The sequence below is a fragment of the Pelodiscus sinensis genome, chromosome 12, assembly GCF_049634645.1.
Source record: "Pelodiscus sinensis isolate JC-2024 chromosome 12, ASM4963464v1, whole genome shotgun sequence".
In the NCBI taxonomy this organism is placed as follows: domain Eukaryota; kingdom Metazoa; phylum Chordata; order Testudines; family Trionychidae; genus Pelodiscus; species Pelodiscus sinensis.
In genome coordinates this window covers 9008580-9031637 of record NC_134722.1, presented here as the reverse complement: position 1 = coordinate 9031637, position 23058 = coordinate 9008580, and the positions used below count along the sequence as shown (strand labels likewise).

General features: G+C 42.4%; 1 protein-coding gene across 1 annotated transcript in view; it reads right to left on the bottom strand.

Annotated features, from left to right (window-relative positions):
- The window catches only part of MLYCD (malonyl-CoA decarboxylase), a 71316-nt gene that overhangs the window by 27111 nt on the left and 21147 nt on the right, over positions 1 to 23058 (bottom strand). Inside the window, exons 2-4 of the mRNA XM_075939987.1 lie at positions 15488 to 15600; positions 13054 to 13210; positions 11364 to 11513 (exon numbers count right to left, since the gene is read on the bottom strand). Of these exons, the coding sequence (XP_075796102.1) occupies positions 11364 to 11513; positions 13054 to 13210; positions 15488 to 15600 (420 nt within the window). The remainder of the gene's footprint in view (positions 1 to 11363; positions 11514 to 13053; positions 13211 to 15487; positions 15601 to 23058) is intronic.

Here is a 23058-nt window from a genome sequence, read left to right as displayed (position 1 = left end):
CCATGGTACTTAGTGAGAAGGGATAGAGTGGGAGGTCTATAGATACATCCACTGAGAAGCTGAGCAGCGTTGTGAACCAACACTGTCGGATCACGCTGGAACGATGATGATGGTATCCACCTTGTCCTGCTGAATTTTGAGGATGTCCCTGGGAATTAGCAGGAAGGGAGTGAATGCATACTGCATGCGGTTTGTCCATGGAATGTGAAATGTGTCACTATGGAACCAGGCTATGGTTTCAGAATGAGCAGAACTTGTGGCACTTCCTTTTGCTCCTTTGCAAACAAGTCCATGTGGGGATGACCTTACTCTGGAAGATGGAGAGGGTAGTATTTGTCCTGAGGAACCACTTGTAGATGTTGAAATCTATGGAGCAGAGAACTGACATTGGGAGAGTGACCAGTGGCGGCTCTGCAAGAGCTGGTGTTCAAAGAGAACTAGCTTAAAAACTGGTTCCCCACAAGCACCAGCTCCTGTGTGCCCACCTCTGTGCTGCTGCCTCTGTATCAGTTGCCTTCCTGTCATGTGTAAATGTTTAATGGATGAAAAATTCCGCCGTTACATGTTTACAAAAAAGAATCTAAATGTTAACATCCCTAGTAGAAGTGTTATGTGAGGAAATAGAAAAGCGTGAAGGGAGGTTTCATGATCCAATCAATACCAGTAAAGTCGGCAAGTCAACTAGCATCTCAGCACTGCAGAAAAATAAAATAGCAAGAGCCAAATAAGGAAGAGTTTTTCTTACATACCTACATAGTCAGACATGGGATAAAAATTGTTTTTTCAAACAAGTTTGAAAGGCCAGAGTTTAAGGCCAGAAGAGACTATTAGATCACTCTGTATATCACAGCCTATCACGTTTCACCCAGTTACTTCTGTATTGAGTCCAATAAGTAACATTTGAAGAAAACATGCTTTCCAGAAAGGCATTTGGCCTTGAAAGACTTTAAGAAATGAAGAATCCAATATATTCCTTAGTTGTTTCTTCCAATGGTTGCTTCCGCTGTTAAGAGTGGATGCCTAATTTCTCATTTTAATTTGACTGGCTTCAGCTTTAAGATACTGCTTCTCTTTGCTACCAGTTATTTTTTAAATTGCTTTCATTCAAAATCATGGAGACAAACCAAAATATTGTTCTTCACAAAGAGTGAAAATATTCCTATGATGTTGGGAAAGAGGCAAACTGAACACATCAGACATTGTCACTGCTCGCCAACCACGTGGATAGAATAAGGTGCAATTAAGGAACCCTATAAAAAGGTGTATGATTGTGAATTCGATATTATAAGAAATTAATGAAGCTGTTGTATCATTCTTTTAATACCTTAAAAGTTTTTACTTTGTTTAATGTGAAAAAGCTGAACGATAACAAATTATAATAGCATATAATCTCTTTGCAGCTACACACTATTCTATTACATGGCAACTCTGCCAAAATTAGGTAATCTTTCTTACAAAAAATATTATGTACTGTGCATCACATTTATGTAATTTAACACTCTTTTTGGTAAAGTATGTTGAAAGGCGAACTGTAAATACATTCCTAAATTTGTCAATACCTTAATTCCAAACTTCTTAGGTAAATCTCCAACAAAATCATTTTTTCCCCAATAATTCTGCATAGCAGCATGTGGCTTTTTAATGATGGACACAGGAGGCCATCGTTCCAACCTCTATCAGAGAAGATAATATTGCCAAAGAACTCAAAATCAACTACAATTAATCATGTCATATGTAGTGATATGGAAGAATCTGTTATGATGTAGTAAGAATATCTGGGATAGTAAATTTTCTGCATGCTGACCTCTGGTAGTCTGGATTGCAAGGTACTGTTTTAGCACCTACATTATTGCGCCTCTGCACAAATGACCATCTAAACTATTCTGTCACATGATGCGTTCACAGATTATCTCTGCATTACCTCAAAGCCCAAAGTGTTTAGCGTGGGGATGTAAGGCAGTAGCCAACTACTCGCTTTCCCTGTCTTGATGCCTTTGAGTCAGAGGTAGTGGGGCAGAGGAGAAGCAGGAGCTGGTGCTGGGGGGAGTCAGGAAAGGGCAGAGCTGCTAAGTCCTGGAGTTTGCGTCAGCCAGGATTGCTTAGTCCAGGCTTGTGCCACCTCTGGGAACTAAACTTGCTGTGGTTCTGCATTTTAAATGTAACCAGCTCTACTGTAGGGGCTCTTACTACATTTAAAATGCAGAGCTGCAGCAGGGTTAGCTCCTGGGATTGGCACGAGGAGCTTATTCCCAGTTCACGCTGCCTCCGGGAGCTACGTGCCTGGATGCCACTACATTTAAACTGCAGAGTCGCAGCAGGGGTAGAGAGCACCCTCCCACCCGCATCAACTAATGGAGCAGTCGATGGAAATTCCATCAACTACTCAATTAGCTGATTAACAGCAATTTAACATCGTTAGTTTGGCATATTAGACAGTACTCTGATAAATATTCTTAACATCCTAGATAAGCACGATGTAGCAACCAAATGTGTGTAAAACCAGCAAAGACACAAGAAAGTGCATTCTATCTCAAAAAACAAGTAGCTAAAGGATAACTCAAAGGCAGCTGACATGGAACGCTGAGAAAACCAAAGTCAAAGTTAGTACATGAAACACCATTCTCAGTAAACTGGCTCCCAATAGTCAAGCACCTACCACTGTGCACAGATTAGCCCTGGACAATGGCCTTCCCTTAAATGACTCTACACTGGCGCTAGTTAGTCTTGACAGATGCAGGTATCAAGCAGGGCTACATTATTGGCCTCAATACATGTGACTGTGGCAGGGAGACTCAAAATATGAAGCATCTCTTGCAATGCTAGCTCTTGAGCACACATGCTCTTCCAGCAACCTGACAGACTGCAATGAGCAGGCAATCACCTGTGCACAGAAGTGATTAGAAGCAGTAGGAAGACACAATAAAAAATCTGAATTACTCAAATGAATCTAGCAAAGTCTCAATGGGTTTTTCCTAGAACACTTTTATTTATTTAAATAATTTAGTTTCCAGCATGACCAAACATTTTATGGAATGGACTGACCAGATTTTTAAGAGAATGCACATTCTAAAGTAAGTGAAATAATTCCACATTAAACAGTATTTGCAGAGGAGAGAATATTTTTGTTTAAACATCTGTTCTATAGGAATGCTTCCGTTAAAAGCATTTGCGGAAAAGAGCGTCTAGATTGGCAGGGACGCTTTTCCGCAAAAGCACTTTTTGCGGAAAAGCGTCCCTGCCAATCTAGACGCACTTTTGCACAAAAAAGCCCCGATCACCATTTTCGCGATTGGGGCTTTTTTGCACAAAACAAATCTGAGCTGTCTACACTGGCCCTTTTGCGCAAAAGCTTTTGCGCAAAAGGACTTTTGCCCAAACAGGAGCAGCATAGTATTTCCACAAGAAGCACTGATTTCTTACATGAGATTGTCAGTGTTCTTGCGGAAATTCAAAAGGCCAGTGTAGACAGCTGGCAAGTTTTTCCGCAAAAGCAAATGCTTTTGAGGAAAAACTTGCCAGTCTAGACACAGCCGTTAGGTATACCGAGTAATCATTAAATATATATTCATGCTTCTATTTTAATAAATTCTAATAAATGTATCTTTCATTAATTTCTTTCAGAGAAGGGGAGTTTACCAGTTTTGTAAATGTTAACTGAAAGATCTATGGGTCTCTCTGCAACTTAACTACCGTATATTCCGGCGTACAAGACGACCTCTGATGTTAAAAAACATCCCCCCAAAATCGGGGGTCGTCTTGTACGCCGGATGCACCGCCGCCGGAGCCCCTCCGCGGCTTTGAAAGCCTCGGGGGAAGCCGGCGGCGGGGCATCCCAGGCGCGCATGGGCTGCCCCCCCGCCGGAGCCCCTCCGCGGCTTTGAAAGCCTCGGGGGAAGCCGGCGGCGGGGCATCCCAGGCGCGCATGGGCTGCCCCCCCGCCGGAGCCCCTCCGCGGCTTTGAAAGCCTCGGGGGAAGCCGGCGGCGGGGCATCCCAGGCGCGCATGGGCTGCCCCCCCGCCGGAGCCCCTCCGCGGCTTTGAAAGCCTCGGGGGAAGCCGGCGGCGGGGCATCCCATGCGCGCCTGGGATGCCCCGCCGCCGGCTTCCCCCGAGGCTTTCAAAGCCGCGGAGGGGCTCCGGCGGGGGGGCAGCCCATGCGCGCCTGGGATGCCCCGCCGCCGGCTTCCCCCGAGGCTTTCAAAGCCGCGGAGGGGCTCCGGCGGGGGGGCAGCCCATGCGCGCCTGGGATGCCCCGCCGCCGGCTTCCCCCGCGGCTTTCAAAGCCGCGGAGGGGCTCCGGCGGGGGGGCAGCCCATGCGCGCCTGGGATGCCCCGCCGCCGGCTTCCCCCGAGGCTTTCAAAGCCGCGGAGGGGCTCCGGCGGGGGGGCAGCCCATGCGCGCCTGGGATGCCCCGCCGCCGGCTTCCCCCGAGGCTTTCAAAGCCGCGGAGGGGCTCCGGCGGGGGGGGGGGCAGCCCAGGCGCTCCTGGCGGCTTTGCTCCCGGTGCCTCTGGTGTGCTGGGGACCATCTCCAGCAGACCAGGGACACCGGGAGCAAAGGAGGCGGAGGGGCGCTGGAGTATAAGATGAAACCCTATCTTTTAATTAAAAAGATAGGGGGTCGTCTTATACACCCAGTCGCCCTATACGCCGGAAAATACGGTAGGTACAGACTGGCTCTAATGTAAGTGAACTGTAAAATTCCAGAAAATTTTAATCTATCCCTTTTGGAATATCCATAATTAAGATATTTGTTTCATTTGAATGAATAGCGCTTGCTACCTCTTCCTTCCTAATTTATGTAAGGTGGCACCTTGACTTGTCCACTTAGTCATACATTTTTCTTTTTAAGCAATCAGCATCATTTTGGCACTTCTGTTATTCATTACTTTAAATCTGAGCTGTGTAGTATCCAGTGGAGCTGCAACAAATGGAGATGTTTTACATTCAGTACAGTGCTGCTGTACCTATATTATTTTTTTCCTGAAGAAACAGCAATAATTTTCTTCTTGATTCTATTAAAGTCTGTGATTATCCAACCCATATAGAACTTGTTTGAATAAGACAGCATAAAACAGGTTATCGGGAAACTAAGTGCTCTACTGAAATACTTAGCCTTTCATATCTTACTAATAAAGAAAACTTTCTAGAAAACATAAGCTTTTCGGTCTGAAGTGATTAGGAAATTAGAATTTCACAAAAATTTCCCCAGACGAAGAACAAATGTTTCATAAATCATTCAGTTCTACACAATGTTCTGAACAAGTTTTCACCTCAGTTTGTAGTCTACTGAAAGGTTACTCTTATGATACTAGCCAATTAGCCCGTCATAAATTGGGATTTTCAAGTCTCTCCTCCGTGTCAGTCTTCTCTCCTGAGCCTCCGGTCTCTCTCCTTCTCCTACTGCCTCTCCCCCCCCTCCTCTCTCTCAGCTTTCCTACACCTCCTGCCTCTCTCTCGGTCTCTCTCTCTCTCTTCTCCTCTCCCTCCTGCCTCTTACTCAGGGGACCATGGAGCCCAAATGCCTTTTGGGCTCCGCGCTCCTCGTGCTGCATGGGGAGCGTGGAGCCCAAATGGTCGCTTGAGCCACTTGCTCCCACGCGGCGGCCTGGCTGAGCGGTGCAGAAGTCAGCCGAGCGCCATGGCGGGAGGCGAAGGGGGGGGGGGGTGACATTCACGGCCAGGGGGTGGGGCCTGGAGCCGCTGTCACGTCGCACATCACCGTCCCACCCCCCCTTTCCCCTCCCGCTGTGGCACTTGGCACAAGCAGCCGTTTAGGCCCCACACTCCCCATGCAACATAGGCCACCCAGAGGGAACAGCCAGCATTTCAGGTAACAGCACCACCCAGAGGGAACAGCCAGTATTTCAGGCAACAGAGCCACCCAGAAGGAACAGCCAGCATTTCAGCATTACAGACTCTCAGACATTGGGCTACTATATATATGATTAGAGCAGATGGAAACATGGTAAATTGATGGTGACCATGTGCCATTTAATTATAAAAATGCCAAATAAGCAAATAATCTCATTCACACATGCTTTTTCCATCAGTAGATTGCAAAGCACTTTAAAAAGAAAATAAACTGACAAATATTTATTTATTCATAAACTTTTGACAAATATTTATATAAACATCCTTAATCACATACGAATAAAAAGCATAATTATAGATGTATGCTGAGATGTCTAAAATTAATGTCAAACATTTTCCATTCTAATGATTTTCAGTTTCTCACAATTTTTTTAACTCATTCTTTTCACTTTTGGGCCACTTCTCAAAGCCACATTTGCTCTCAGTTTGAGAGTCTGTTTCACTATTTGGGTTTTTATTCTGTCATTTTTAAAGATTAAGTGAAAACGTTTCAATTGTCTGAAAACGAAGAAGATGGAAAAAAACATACAATTCATTCAAACCCCTGACATTATAAAAAATATTAGTGACCTTTTTCAGATAGCACTAGTATTTCCACGGTGGGGAATATGAGAATCTATAAAGTACTTGCTTCAAGAAATCTCTTATACTTATTCCATAATGCGTATCTATCAAAAGCATTTCTATTTCCAAATGCTTTGGCAAGAATTTACTTGAAATAATTCTCTTGCAACCTTCAAACATGAAAGGTATTTTTTAGAACAATTGTCCCTTTGCTCACTTATTTAGTTTTCCATCAAATATTTTCTCTATTACATTTGATCTAAAAAGTGGTCACAGAACACAGCAAGGTAACTGAAAATAGCTCATACTCCTCCACCAAAAGGGCTTTTAACAAATTACGATTGCACAATCAAAATCTTCAGTATACTGATATATCAAAGCACAGTGATTGTGTCCCAAATAAACACGTTGTTTGGACGCCCTATCTATAGATGAGCTATTTGTTCCTAAAATTTGCCAAATTCCAAATATACAGTTCAAATAGAGTTCCAGTACTTTACCAAAAGCTCAGAGAACAGGTTCCTCACTAATTTTTAAATTTAGACATTTTGAAGATGGCAACATCCAGAACATGGTCATTTCCTTAGGAAATTAAAAGTTAAAGAAGCTTGAAATTAAGTGATTTGGAATTAATCAAATATAGTGGAGTGTAAACAAACAAACAAAAACAAAGGTACATATTTTCCCCCATTGTCATTAGACTCTGTTTATTTTCCCCAAGGATTTTTTTTAAATCAAGGCAGGAGAATAATATTACAGCCTAACAATTTTAATATCTATAGGAATGATACCCAGCAACTCCAGCAAAACTCAGTACTTTAGTTTAGCATGTAAAATGAGCTAGCTAAACTTTTAATAAGACAACTTCCTAAGTGCCTGTCTAAAGCCAAAATTAAAATGTTAATGCCCAGAGTGCTTGGATTCCAAATTTCTCTACGTAACACCACTATGAATCCCAAATCATGACACTAAAGGATTTCTAACTCTGTAGGGTCTAATTCTCTTTCAATCTAATTCTGCTTCCAATGAGAGTAAAACTGGGCCCTAAATTTAATTTGGTGCATTTGCACTGAGATTTTTTCACCATCATTTTGGAAAAAGCAAATAGGGTACCATTTTAATATTTCAATTTTGTTGTACAAAACATTAATTTTAAGAAGTTTACAACTTTAGGTCTGACCTAACCCCAAGTTCATACAGTAGTCAACCTGTAACAAAAAGGCAAGAGTTTCTAAAATTCACAACAAATAGACAGCATGCCAAGCTTGCTTAAATATTAACCTAATAAAATGAGAAATCAAGATTTGCTAATGCCTCTCAGTAAGGATGTGTCTAGATTACAGGGTTTTTTCGGGGGGGGGGGAGGGAGGAGAAGAGACCTTTTTTCAAAAAAACTTCATCTGTGTCTAGACTGCTGCTGCGTTCTTTTGAAATTAAATCAAATGAACGCGGCAGGTTTTTCAACTGTGGAAAACCTCATTTTATGAGGAATAATGCCTTTTTTCGAAAGAGCACTTTCGAAAAAAGGCATTATTGAACACAAACAATGTTTTTTGAAAGAGAGCATCCAGACCGCCTGTGTGCTCTTTTTCGAAAAAGCGACTTTTTTCGAAAATACTGGTTGCTGTCTAAACAATCTTTCGAAAGACGCTTTACAAAAAAAAAAAAACCACACACCACACTTTCAAAAGAGGCTTGTAGTCTAGACGTAGCCTAAGAATAGTGTTTAATAGTAAACTTTTCTTATACTTTAATGCTTTTACAACCTTTAAATAAATATATAGTGTGTTGATTTAATTAAGAACACAAGAACAGCCATACTGGGTCAGACCAAAGGTCCATCTAGCCCAGTATCCTGTCTGCCGACAGTGGCCAATGCCAGGTGTCCCAGAGGGTGTCCCAGGTGTCCCACAAGGCTCTCATGAGGGAGCCAGATATGGCTCCTTTGGAACTCCAGCTCAGCCTCCCTCCCCACCCCGTTCCACCTGAAGGAGTGTGCCAGTGCTGGGTCCACAGCCTTATGGTTCCCTGGAAAATTGGGGCACCAGCACCAGCTTCCTGTGGAGGACAGTTGGGGGAGAAAGCCCCGAGCACTCCCCCTTCCCCGGATTTAGCATGTGTATAGAAAGTAGAGCCAAAACTGGCTTCCTTCCCCAATTGGGGGACCAGACTCGCAGGGACGCACTTCCAGAGGCTTCCCCTTTGTTCCCATTGGCCAGAATCCAGAAAATGAGAACAGCAAGAAGCCATGTTACATGGTGCCTGTGACAGCAGCGCAAAAGCAAGTGGTCCCCAACCCTCAAATGCCCAGACCCCGCATCTCCATCACTTTCCCCTCCACCAAGACCGTGCACCCCCAGGTCCTTCACTTACTCACATATACACACACCCCAGCCAGACACCTTGTCCCCAGCCCGCTCCTGCCCCTGCTCCCTCCCCCCCACGGTGGAACATCCTGCCCCCAGACTGCTTCTGCAACTTATGTCCCACCTAAACCCAGACCTCGCACCCTAACCCCCTCCTTCATCCCATCTTCCAGCCAGATCCTGTACCCCCATCCCTATCCCACTCACTGGCAGCCCTGTTCCACACATTTAACCCCTCATTTTTGGCCCCACCCCAGAGCCTAGGAGGACCCTCAAATTCCAATATCTTGGAACCCCACTCCTGCCATAAATGAAGACAATGTGGAAACCTTTTGTGTTGGACATCATGTTTTACTTTACAGGCAGTCCCTGGGTTACGTACAAGATAGGGACTGTAGGTTTGTTCTTAAGTTGAATCTGTATGTAAGTCAGAACTGGCGTCCAGATTCAGCCGCTGCTGAAACTGACTGCCAGTTCCGACTTACATACAGATTCAACTTAAGAACCCCAAGTCAGCTGCTGCTGAAACTGATCAGCAGCTGATTCCAGGAAGCCCGGGGCAGAGCAACTGTGCCTCGGGCTTCCTGTAGTCAGCGCTGGTCAGTTTCAGCAACGGCTGACTTGGGGACATCTGGGGCAGAGCAGCTGGGGTGCTGCTGGGTTGCTCCAGTAGCACCGCTCCTCGGCGCTACTGGACCAACCCAGCAGCACCCCAGCTGCTCTGCCCCAGGAGTCCTGATTCAGCCGCTGCTGAAACTAACCAGCAGCGGCTGAATCAGGACGCCTTGGCAGAGCAGTTGGGGTGCTGCCGGGTTGGTCCAGTAGTGCCCAGAGCAGCGCTGCGGGACCAACCGGCAGTGCCCCAGCTGCTCTGCCCCAGGGTCCACAACAAGAGCCTGGTCTGCTGGGGGGGGGGGGGGGCACACTAGCTGCGCCCCCCCAGCAGACCAGGGACAAAGGGAGCAAAGCGGCGGGGGGGGGGGGGGTGCCTCGCCTCTGAGGCTTTGCTCTGGCGCCGGACCGCTTTGTTCCTGGTGCCCCTGGTTTGCTGGAGACGGTCCCCAGCAGACCAGGGGCATCGGGAGCAAACCCGCAGCCACGGCGGGGTCCCCGCGCTTCTGAGGCTTTGCTCTGGCTGACCGCTGCCTGTGAGCTCCGGGGCGAGAAAGCCCTGTTCGTAAGTGCGGATCCGACATAAGTCGGATCCGCGTAAGTGGGGACTGCCTGTATTTAAAAATGAAGCCTGGCCAAAAAGCTCCTCATTGGGGCCCAGCCCCCATCTGGCCACAGCATCATAACACTCCTGCACCCTCTCACACCCTAACCCTGAACCCGTCATAAACCTGAACCCCTTGCCAAGCCCCTCATACCCCCAACATCCCCAAACTCCTGCAACCCCACATCCCCAGACTCCTGCATCCCCAAATCACCAGGCCGCTGCTGTAATACTGCCCCACACATCCCAGCCTTGTGCCCTGAGTCCATCATACACCCAAATCCCCAGCCTTGATCCCCCCTCATGCCCCAACCCAGACTCCTGCAGCTCCACATCCCCAGCCCCCGCCGCAAGACTGACAGAAAACAGCTTGAATGCATGCATGAAGCTGGATTTGACCAGTTTTGATATAAACTTAAAAGACACATGCAAAAAGATGCAGCAGCAGAAGTCCCTTTAAATAAAGTCTGAGTACAATATTTCATTTATGATATTATTAATATTATTGATAATTGGCATAATGATTAAGTTGTATATTTTCAGTCATGCAAATTGGCATTTTTATATGGCTCTTTGTTGACCATTTGTTCTGAATTTTAATGTAGTTAGGCTCTTTGGTCTGAAAAGGTTGCTGATCCCTAAACTAACTAGTAGCAAGACATTCCCAATGATAAATAAATAGCTGCAATTACTTTTATATTAATCTAGACTTAGCTGCAATATTTCATTCCACAATTTTTGTACTATACCAAAACCTTAAACTCTATACCAGTGTAGAAATTAAGTTACTTATAGAAAAAGTTCAACTTTGTTTAAAACGTAATCAGTTAAATAGAAAACATTTAGAATAATAAAAATTGTATCACAGATTTGGATTGCAAGATGTTTTATACAGCTTCAAAGCCCTTTTAAGCCCATTATAAATTGTCTAATCAAAATTTGAACCCCAAACATTCAACTTGTTGTCAAAAAGAAAGAGGTAAATATCTAGATCAGTAATAACACAAACTCTAATGAACTGAAAAAAAAAATCTGCATTCAGACATAAGAAATCCCTTGTAATTAGGTCAGCTAAGAGGTATTTTGTCAAAGAAGGCTACTAAACGAGTAGGAGATACACAAATTTCTTAAAAAAACAGATGATCAAGGAGCCAATATTAAATTCAATGCTGATTTACTAAGTACAGATGAAGAAAAAAGCTTTTTTAGCCCTAAGAAGATCTTCAAAGACTAATGGGTATCCATGTAAGCGCAACATCTTGGGCAATGAGCCAGTAACTATTGAAAAACAATATAAAAAAAGGACTTTGGCAGGAAAACAACCTGAAGTGTAAGTTACCTACCTGCAGTTCTTTAACAACTCGTTTGATGAGGTAAGTCCCCAGTTCTACACCTTGAAGTCCCTGATGAGTCAAACTGATTGAATAAAAAATTGCTGTTGTAATTTTGTTCATATCTTCTGTTTCTAGAGGGGGAACTTCTTTCACTATGGCCTGTGAACATAAGGAGTAAAAAAAAAAAAATCAGTAAAAGATACTAACGTCACCACCAGACTTCTGCGGTGTATGTTATTCTAGTGCTTTGCTTTATTAATAACAAGTAAGGCTGCAAGTTTGTCACAGAGGTCATGGATTCAGTGACCTTCCAAGACTTTTGCAGGAGACTGTACAGGATCATTAAACCAGCTTGAGAGGTTCCCTGCCCCCAGTCAGTCATACTGCCCGCTATTGGAGCACGTTTTGGGCCACTGCCCCAGCGCACCAGTCTTAGGCCATTAACCCCTGGCCCCAGAGAATACATGGTGCCCCTGGCCATTACCAGAGCACCCAAGATTTAGTCAGGGGTATATAGTACAAGTCATGGACACACCACAGACTGTGAATTTTTGTTTACGACCTGTGACATATCCATGAATTTCACTAAAAATACTCCTGATTAAATCTTAGCTTTAATAATGAAGACAGTTTTTCTATTATCTTACTGTATTCAATTTGAGACAAAGTTGAACTCGAGCACAGTAAAAAAAAGGCTACTCTAATCACTACATAGGGTTGCCAGGTGTCCAGTACTGTCCGGTATTTGCGGCTTCTGTTTGGTAAAAAACCCAGAAAATACTGGACATGTAAAATATCTGGTATCTTCTGTTTTTCTCGCAACATACGGCCGCTTAGGACATTCTTCCCCTGCCACGTCTGGTAGGGGTGGGTGGTGGGGAGGAGCGTGGGGTTTTAAAGGCACAGTAACTCTTTTTTGTGTGGTTTTTTGGCGGCGGGGGGGGGGAGAGGGTTTGGGTTTTGTTTTTTGTTTTTTGCTCAACCAATTTTTTTCCTGCCATTCTTAGTTTCACAAAAAATACCATCTGGAAACCCTATCACTGCATACAATTAAAAAGAATAATAAAACATAAACAAAGGGACTATTTGAAGTTTTTAGGCAAGACACAAAAATCTACTTTCTAATTAGTAACCATCAGGAATCAGAAAGTTTCAAAATATGTGCAAGAGATAGATCAGGAGTAATTTTTTTCAAAAGCATGCAAATAACTTAAGAATCCATTTACTGTCACTTTAAAAAAATGGTTCCTAAGTCATTTTGATATTTCCTGAACAATAACAACAAAATCACCAGATATTTTTAAGAGCTCAAACATTCTGAATCCCAACTGCTTTGAAAGCTAGCTTTCTCAACTGTACTAGGGCGGCTTGAGGGGAGAGACTGACCACTGATACTGGCAGGTATCATTAACACAACCAAAACAAACTTTTTTTTTCAATGAGCAAAGATTATGAAGTATCCCCTTATGAAGTATAATACAGGGTTTAAAATAGCAAATCACCCAAGTCATTAATTAAACTACATGAATTATTCTTGAAAAAGTAAGTACCGCCATTAATAGCACCAAGAATTTAACTTGGATTTTCAAAATTGAGAGTTTAACACAGAATTCTAATCCATTCTGAATCAACATTTTTAAACAAGCCTAATTAGCAATTTGAACATTGAAGTAGGTGCTGAATATATTGTTGACTGTACCTGGACGCTGCTGGAGATTTCATTGGTTAGTGCTACATGCAAGACTATCAGTGGTTCCCTGGGGATTGCACAGTGGGCAAAAAAGTAGCACCTTCTATATGACCCAACGCGATGTTTCATATCAAGCCAATTTCTGACAGGATGCACTGCTTCAAAGCTGAATAGAAGGTTAAAAATTTTAGGATTTACATCTGAGGAAAAAAAAAAAAAAAGAATTCACCCTACCCACTGTATCAACCAGCGCAGCTCCTATTGATGTCAATGGTAGTACTCTTATTGATATCAATGGGGAAGGATCAGGTTTTAAGGAGATGATGAAATTCCCCCCTCAACCTGCAACATAATAGATTTTATATAATATGTATCGCACTAAACATACTCGCTACTATTCTCATAGGCTTGCAGTTTGTGTTTTACCTAGGAGACCAGACTCAACTATGTCACTAATTCACTGAATCACCTTGGGTATATGACATCTCTTTAGGGATTAGTTTCCTCAATAGTACAATAAAGAATTGATTGCCCTTGTAAAGAACTTTGAAAGCTTTGGATGAAAAGCACAACGTGGCTCGGTGTAACATGACTATTATAATGGAATGCTATTTTCAAACACAAATTTTAAAAATCCAACCTTTGTATCCTATTTCTAATATTTTTGTTCCATGCACACAGAATTGTGTCTTTTTAAAAATGGAATACAGTAGAGTCCCTATCATCCGACCTAAACGGGACCAACAGGTGGTCGGATTACCAAAAATGTCGGAGGATAGGGACTCTACTGTAGCAGCGCCGCTTGGTCCCCATCCCTGCCTGGCCCTGGCCCCTTCCCTCCCTGCAGCTCCCGGGCGCTCGGCCCTGCTCGCTGCCCCGTTGCTCTCTTGGAGCCACTGATGCCGCTCCTGCCAGCGCCGCTTCGTCCCAGGGAGCTGCAGGCATCAGTGGCTCCAAGAAAGCAACGGGGCAGCGAGCAGGGCCATTGTCCCGGTCTGTGCTTTATCTGACCCTGCAGCTCCCAGGGACGAAGCGGCGCTGGCACAAGCGGCATCAGTGGCTCCAGGAGAGCGACCGGGCAGTGAGTGGGGCCATTCCCCCAGCCCGCGCCCTGAAGCCGCTGATGCCGCTCCTGCCGGCACCGCTTTATCCCCCGGAGCTGCAGGGTCAGATAAAGCAGAATGTCGGATTACTGAAGGTCGGATAATCCGGACTCTACTGTATAGATATTAGTGGAAGTTTTATAAATTAGTATTTCAAAAGGATTCATAGAATGTAGTGAATCAACAATGTGAAGTCTTCCTCAACTAATTTTAGTATTCTGTTCAAATACTTTATCTGTATCAGATTAATCACAGATAGTCTTGAAGTCTTGAACTAAATAACTTCTTAATAAACAATTCTGTAGATCACAAGTTCTTTTAGTTAGCTTTTTAAATATTCATTTAACGACAGTAAATATTCTCCTTTTTAAATATACATTAAGGCAGACTTTAGTCCGAAAATCCTTTGGCTCCAGTCTCTAGTTTGAAAAACTTCAATTTCTATTAGCAAGGCTCGACAAATCAGAGAATCTACCTGCCCATGGCGAGTAGATTTCAGCTGGTCGCCCCGTTCACCGGTGGTGCGTGCATGCGCTATGCAGGTCTGGCCCATGCGCAGTGCAGGGCTGGCGAGTAGATTTTGCCGCAGTTTGTCAACCCTTGTCTATTAGTTATTTTTGTTTTGTAAACCTAGCCTGTATTACCAGCTTGCTTGCTTTCTTTTAAAAAAAGCAAATGAAGTTGCCTGCCCTCACAACTCTTGCTTGAAGAGATATTGTTTTCTTCAAAGCTTTTCTTAAGTGTTCAAAAAAAATCAACAGAATAGAACTTTGATTCATATATTTCCAATTGAATCAATACAATTTTGAATACAGAACAAGAAGAAATGAATAGATTTTGATTGGCAAGGCACTTGTATACACTTGACCTTAATTTTTATATTTTACACTGGTTTCTGCACACTTTAAGTTACCATTTTAAACAACTGCTGAAAAATGACAATAATATTTTGATATATGGTCTTAATACACTATACTGACTCATTGCTATGTAGAATTCACCAGTTCAAAACAGAATGAATATCTTTTATGGCCATCCCACGTGATATTCGTCTTCACTCTAAGCATACTCAATCAGAGCCTATTGCTTTAATTTCTGTTAAGTAAGACCATAAACATGAATCATCTTGCGCCCCAAAGTTACTGTTTATGATTTATATAATTCCATTAAAGTCAATGTATGTGCTAAATAATATGCATAAGGCTGCAATTCCTTAATCATACTTCGCAGTATAACATAGGAATGGAATTTCTTAAGTTGAGATCTACACATGTGTCTGTAGAAGGGCCAACCTGTTATTCAAACTACATCAACAAGCATTAGAAATACTTGGCACTTACTCACTAATCTTCTGAAGCACTTCACAAGGTGACTGCCAGGTGACTCGCTCTAGGTTTAGGAAACCAGTAGAAAACCACTCTGAAAGCATATTCTTTAGCATGCCATTCATTTCCTGGAAATAAGACAAGACAAACTGATTTATTAATTTGAATAAACTGGACACAAGATAATAATCTGGGCCAAGGCCATCTACTTATTTCACTGAAGGTTTTTGTTATTTACTTTTTATCATTATATCACACTGAAAATGTTAAGCAAGTTATTGGGTCCATTTGAGAAAGGTGATTGCAAATCATCTAAAGCTGAAATAAATAGAAATCTTTTTGATTTAGGATTAAAATGATTACAAGATACTATGCATACATTCTATATGGTGCATTGAGAACCCAAGCAGTTAAACTGAAAAGAACAGCATCCGAGCAGTCTCTAACATGGATAAGAACTGAATCTCAAATACATGTTTGCTCAGATTCATTTGGATGCCAAGAACAAATTAAGAAGAATGAATATTCTCATGCAATATTCTATTTGAAAACTGTCTCAATCTCTGCTGAATACTAAGCAGCTTGCATATTTAGGGTGACCATATTTCCCCAATGTGGAATATAGGACACCTGGTAAAATTACTCATTTTCAAGAGAGTTCAATGGCAATCAATCAGAACTATACAGTACAAATGTTCAAATTAACATCAAGTTGACTGAATCCCTGTTGAAAACAAATACTGCATAGCTGGAGTCTTTATCTTCTTATCTTTAAGGTTTTCACAGGCAGAGGTGATACACACATCTGTGTACACCTCTCTCGTACAGGGATGGAGGTGACAGACTGACCTGACCCAGTCCTCCCTTCCCAGTGCTCTCCCTTCTCCATGCTGGCTGGCCCCCCCCAGGGCAGACCGGCCTCTCCTGATACCTTGAGAAGATGTGGTGCCAGGTAACGTGGGGTACATGCAGGGTCCAGGCTCCCTTCCCAGATTTGTATCAGGGTTCACACCAGAAAGTGGCAAGCAGCAGCCTTTTGGCACTATGGGGTAGGGAAGGCATGGGAACTGCTACCAGCTGAAAAGGAGTGAGGATACAGATGACCTTGCCCATGTTTTTCAAGAAGTAATTTCTTCTCTCCCACCCCCTGCTCACCGGGGCTAGAAGCAGTTTGTCCCTTACTACTTACAGTGTTGAAAGGCAGCTAACACCTCCAAGCTGATGCTGGCCACTGACATAACCCAGCCACCTCCTATCCCCTAGCTACAGCACAGGCAGGAAGGGGTTAAGCCTTAAGGTTGCACTGAGTGCCCCGGCACAAGGAACCTGACTGCAGAGACTTCACAGAACTCAACCAGAGAGATGGCTCAGCAGGGTAGGGCGCCTCAGAGAGGACAGAGCAGCTCCCGCTCTCCCTGGGAGCAGGACTTAGGGTGGGGGCAGCATGTGAAGAGGGTGCTAAGTACCCCTGCCAGGCGACCTGCAGGGTTGGAGACCAAACAAAATGGAAATGGCTGCCTCCTCACCATTCCGGAGCTTAGCTGAGGGGAGAAATTCCTCATGCCAGTGCCGCGAGGGGCTTTGGCACATGGAGGATTTGGATCCTCCTGGCCATCCCCCAGGCCAGAGGATCATGAGCTTTTTCAGCGTGCTGGCCCAGTCAGAGACAGTAGGGGGAAGGAGGAGCCTGCCAGATAGGCTGCTGGTGATCTGAATAATCAGACCAGGGCAGATTCACCGCATAGTGCCGAAACAGGGATGCACCATGTCAGGTGGGACATGGAAGAACAGAGGGATTGGGGAAGGGGGATGAATGGACACAGCAGGGGGAAGACAGTGAGACGGGACTCATAGGAAGGGACTAAGGATGTGAAGCAGAGGTGATACACCACATACCGCCTGCCTGCACTCACCAGCCCCAGTAGCAAGCAGCCAGTGGGGGCATAGGTGTGAGGGGAGCCTACAGACCAAGAGCTATAGGGACTGCACTGACACACCAGCAGGGGGAGCAGCCAATCCTGGCATGCTGCAGCTCTGCCCATTCACAAGCCTTGCACATTTCCCCGCCTCCCATAAGCCAGTGGATCATCCCAGTCACTGTGGGTGGACAGACAACTGATGAGCAAAGATCTGGCCAGCAATAGAATCCACCAGTATTAATGGGGGAGGGGGGGGGGGGGAGTGAGAGAGAGAAGAAGAGAAAGAAATATAGGAAAAAAAGTAGGGATGCCTGCAGGAGTATTTAAATATGGGACTAACCCTTTAAAAATGGGACATCCAGTCACCCTACACATAGTTCCGTCATACTATTAACTAAAAATAATGCATCACAATTAAAAAAATGAATCGCCATTAACTGCAATTCTAATCGCACTGTTAAATAATAAAACATCAATGGACATGTATTAAAATATTTTGGAACATTTTCAAATATATTTATTTTAATTATAATGTATAATACAAAGTGTACACTGCTCACTCTATATTATTTTAAATTAAAAATATTTGCCATGATTAAAAAATAGTATTTTTGATTCATCTAAAACAAATAATATAGTGAAATCATTGTATTTTGAAAATGCAACTTAAAAATATAGATTTTGTGTTACATAATTACACTCAAAAATAAAACAATGCAAAATTTTACAGCCTACCAATCCACTCAGTCCTACTTTTGTTCCGCCAATTGCTAAGACAAACAATTTTGCTTAAATTTGCAGGAGATAATACGGCCCATTTATTATTTACAATGTCACCAAGAAGTGAAAACGGGCATTCACATGCAACTTTTGCAGCCAAAATTGTAAGGCAGTGCTTCTTAAACTTTTTAAGACTGAGGAACACCAAACAATTTTTTGTTTTTTATGAGGAACACCAAGGATTTTTTGTTGAGAAAAAAGGGGAGGGGGGCAGGGAAAAGTTATTGACCCTCCCCCGCCCCAAAAGGGCTGGAGGGGAAGTTATTGATAAAAAAAAAAAGTTGCCTGTTGTTCTCCGCGGCACACCTCTGACTGCCTCGTGGCACACTAGTGTGCCATGGAAGACAGTTTAAGAAACACTGTTGTAAGGTATTTAACAAGCCACATATGCTAACCATTCGAATGCCCCTTCATGCTTCTGCCACCATCCCAAAGGACATGCTTCCATGCTTTCAAAGTCTTAAAAGAGCAACTCTACAACACAGAAGCCATAGAATCTGAGCCACTAAAAAGAAAATTTCTGTTTTACATCATGAAAATGAACATGTGTCTATTAGCACTGCTCCAATATTTAGTTTTGAGTTCATTTTGTGCATAATTCTACATTTTAAGTTCAATTTTCATGCTAGAGATTTCACTATAGTACTTGTATAGATGAATTTTAAAATACTACAGTATTACTTTTTCTTTTCTTTTTTTTTTAAAAAGTGCAACTATTTGTAATCAGAAATAAATATAAAGTGAGCACTGTACACTTTGTATTCTGTTTTATAACTGAAATCCATATATTTAAAAACATAGAAAATATACAATATATTTAAGTGTTATTCTATTATTTGTTAACAGTTTGATTAACTGCATAGTTAATCAGTATTATTTTTTTTAATTGCATGATCACCCTATTTATTATCATTAGATTAGTATTATGGTCAGCATTCATAGAGACCACATATCAACCAGATTTGAACAGAGTAAAATGCCAAGCAAACTACTAACAATTTTTAAGTCACTTCTATATTACTCTTTGTTCACTATTGTTTTGGGAACAGTTTAGAACACTTCTTCACTGCTGGATGAATAACAAATAAAATTGATATTATTTATTCTAGTCTTTCCTAAGCACTAACAAATTGGAAAGGACTTTTTTCTATACTGTTACTCCAAGGACCCAGATTACATAGGTTAAGTGAGAAAGCTTAGTCTGTAATTCTTGGCAACTGATTTCTCTACACTGGTATTTAGCCCAATTTACATATTGATGTGTCTGTTTTAGAAAGACACCCCTCAAAGCAATGATAGGAAACAGTTTTCACAGATAAACCAGTTGAGACATCAATCCTTGAATGTCACAGTGTATCAGCACACTGACTTCTAAGGAAACTGAATAAAACTCTCCCTCTGATGTTGCAAAACTTAAATTTGTTCCTATTTATTGCCATGCTCTGTCTGATCTTCAGAGGATTCTGTATTGCAGTATTCTCTGTCGCAATTAGTAACCAGGTTTCCAGAGAATCCCTTCCCTTCCTCCCCCAAGTTCCCACACATAATATTTCATTCTCTGGTGCGCTCCGTCATGTCTACAGGAACAATTTAAAACATAACAAAAACCATGAATATAAAAATCCCCATCACACCCCATTTTCTAGATCAGCAGCAAACATTTAAGTTACCAATCATCAGAAATCATTGAAATATAACAGATATGATGATACACATTAAACACAAATAACTTTGCATTCCAAGTTTACTACGAAAGATCTGGTATGTGCTATTTATTACTGTCCCTCTGTATCCTTACGAGAAGCTGAACATGATACAAAAAGTTATAAAAAGATTACACAACATAAAGAATAAACCTTATTAAGAAAAAAAGATATGAGTGGGTGGGTCTAATTTATTCAAACAACAAATGGAATCACACCTTGGCTGTGTTAGGTCTGCAGAGGCGTACAATGAAAATCACGATTCAAGTGACATGTATCTTCAGAAGGATACATTTAAGACACCTACATACTGGATCACAGGCAAGCATATTGCTGAGGAGCGAATGTAGTTATGCAACTGACTATTCCATGCAAAGTTTCATTGCACAGTAATGGAGGCAAATTCATCCATGGTATAGCTCCATTGACTTCAAGGGACTCACTATGGATGAATTTGTTCCACAGTCTCCTCCAAAAAGATCCAAAAACCACTTAAAACACAAGAAATGGTTTTAGAAATACCAGTGTATAGAGAAGGCATGTGTAGAATATTTGCATCTCAAATTTTTTATACACTTTGATTATATATTTATAATCACCAAGTGAATGTTTCCAACATCTAATTATTCCGTTATTTACATATGCGTATTATCATTGTCAAGAGATTTTAACCAGAACTTCACTGTACAAAACATTTTATAAACATAGTAACTGGCATAGTCCCTGACCCAAATTATTTGTTTTTAAAAATGGAAATAAACTTATCAAGGGTGTGGATTGAAGACCGAATTTCAATGTATATAAATATTAGTATTATTCTTCCCTAACTATACATCAGCCGCCTCTGAGCCTAGCAACAAACTGTTGGTAAGTTTCATGTGGGTACTGGTGCAAAATGGAGCTTGGAAATTGATATAAAGGAAAAACTAGCTGTTTTATAGACCAGTTCACGGAGGGGATTACAAACTGAACAAGAAGCACACCTCTTGTTCTTGTATCTTTTAGCTTTAATATCTCACATTACAGATCTTAGAATAGGGGTCAGTGAGTTTCCACCGAATGGTCTCCAAATTTGTTATTACTGTCTACAAACTATCAACTAACAATTTATTTAGCTAAAGGCTGGCACTTAGAAACTGTTTCCAGGGAGCTAGGTCTGAGACAGCCAGTATTTCTGTAGGGCTGCCAACTTTCTAACTGCACAAAACTGAACAACCTTGTCCTGCCACTGCCCTGAGGCCCCACTCCTTCTCCATGGCTCTGCCTCCCAATCACTCCATTCCCCCCTCCTTCTGTCATGTGCTCTCTCCCACCCTCACTCACCTGGCTGGGGCAGGAGATTGGAAGGCAGGAGGGGGTAAAAGCTCTGGCTAAGAGAGCATCAGTCTAGGGTCAAGCAATTCAGAGTGTGTGAGGGGGAAATAACCAAATAAATCAAACTAAATGTATCCCTACATACAAATGAAGATACCTAGTGATATTCTGTTCCACTAGTTAATAGTGAGTTAGTGAATAATACAAAGTATTGACAAATGTATGGCATGCTTAGAGCACAGTTTAATTAATTCTTATTTGGTAACGTCAATCATTCATTGTGTAATCTATCAGCTTTCCTTATGACTGGCAAAACAAATGTGATCCTTAAGAGAGAAACTTCTCAAGATCAACAAGGAGAATAAAGGTTTTTCAAAGAAATGAGAGTAAAAGTTGAACCTCTTTAATCCAGCACCCTCGGAACCTGACCAATTCCCTACCAGAGAATTTGCAGAACCAAGGGAGGTTAATATTATGAGGTTAACCAAAATGATTAGGGGGCTGGAGCATATGACCTACGAGGAGAGGCTGAGGGACTTGGGTCTGTTTAGTCTGCAGAAGCGAAGAGTGAGGGGGGACTTGATAGCAGCCTTTAACTTCCTGAAGGGAGGTTCCAAAGAGGATGGAGAGAGGCTGTTCTCAGTAGTAACAGATGGCAGAACAAGGAGCAATGGTCTCAAGTTGTGGTGGGAGGGGTCCAGATTGGATATTAGGAAAAATTATTTTACTAGGAGGGTAGTGAAGCATTGGAATGGGTTACGTAGGGAAGTAGTGGAGTCTCCATCCCTAGAGGTGTTTAAGTCTTGGCTTGACAAATCCCTGGCCGGGTTGATTTAGATGGGATTGGTCCTGCCCAGAGCGGAGGGCTGGACTTGACGACCTTCTGAGGTCTCTTCCAGTTCTATGATTCTATGATAAGGGGATGGTTGGATGAAATAACATGATCTTGGTAACTAATTGACCATTCATTATAGGGAACTTTCTGGGTGTCTGGCTGGTGAAACTTGCCCACATGCTCAGGGTTTAGCTGATCGCCATATTTGGGGTCAGGAAGGAATTTTCCTCCAGGGTAGATTGGCAGAGGCCCTGGAGGTTTTTCGCCTTCCTCTGTAGCATTGGGCACAGATCACAGCTGAAGGACTCTCTGCATGTTGGGGCCTTCAAAGTATTTGAAGGCTTCAATATCTGAGACATAAGTGAGAGGATTATTCTAAGAGGGGTGGGCGAGATTCTGTGGCCTGCACTGTGCAGGGGGTCAGACTAGATGATCATAATGGTCCCTTCTGACCTTAAAGTCTATGAGTCTATGAGTCTATGAATATTGTCAAGCCAAATTACCAACACTTCTACTGATTACTGGCTCTTAGAAGACATTTAGGGATATATTAGAGTTAAATAACAGCACAGAACACTGAGATCCAGGACTGGTGGCTGTAAACAAATTTTATGGGACTTGTGGGAATCTTGGTCACACCCATGATAAATGCACATCCAGTTAACTAAAATCATGCTGGATCACAGAAATTGCCGGACTAGAAAGTGCCTGACTAGAAAGATTCAATCTGAATCTTTTTTCTGAACTCTCTTTCCTGCTATAAGATTCACTCAGTATAAGTTATGGACTTTACATTTCATATCTATAACTTAGCCCTTCCAAAAACAATTCTAAGAGAACACTGAGATAAATACAATAGATCCTTGATTAAGGTCAGTATTAAGCTTAGCTTTCAGCAATAGTTTTTATTAAATATATAATTAACTTAAAAATGTAACCTCAAGGTTTTATCGCTTTTTTGGGGGGACGGACTAGACCAAAAGAAATAGATTTTTAAGGCTGCTGTGGGTCAAAATCCTCATAGCAAGTTGTTCT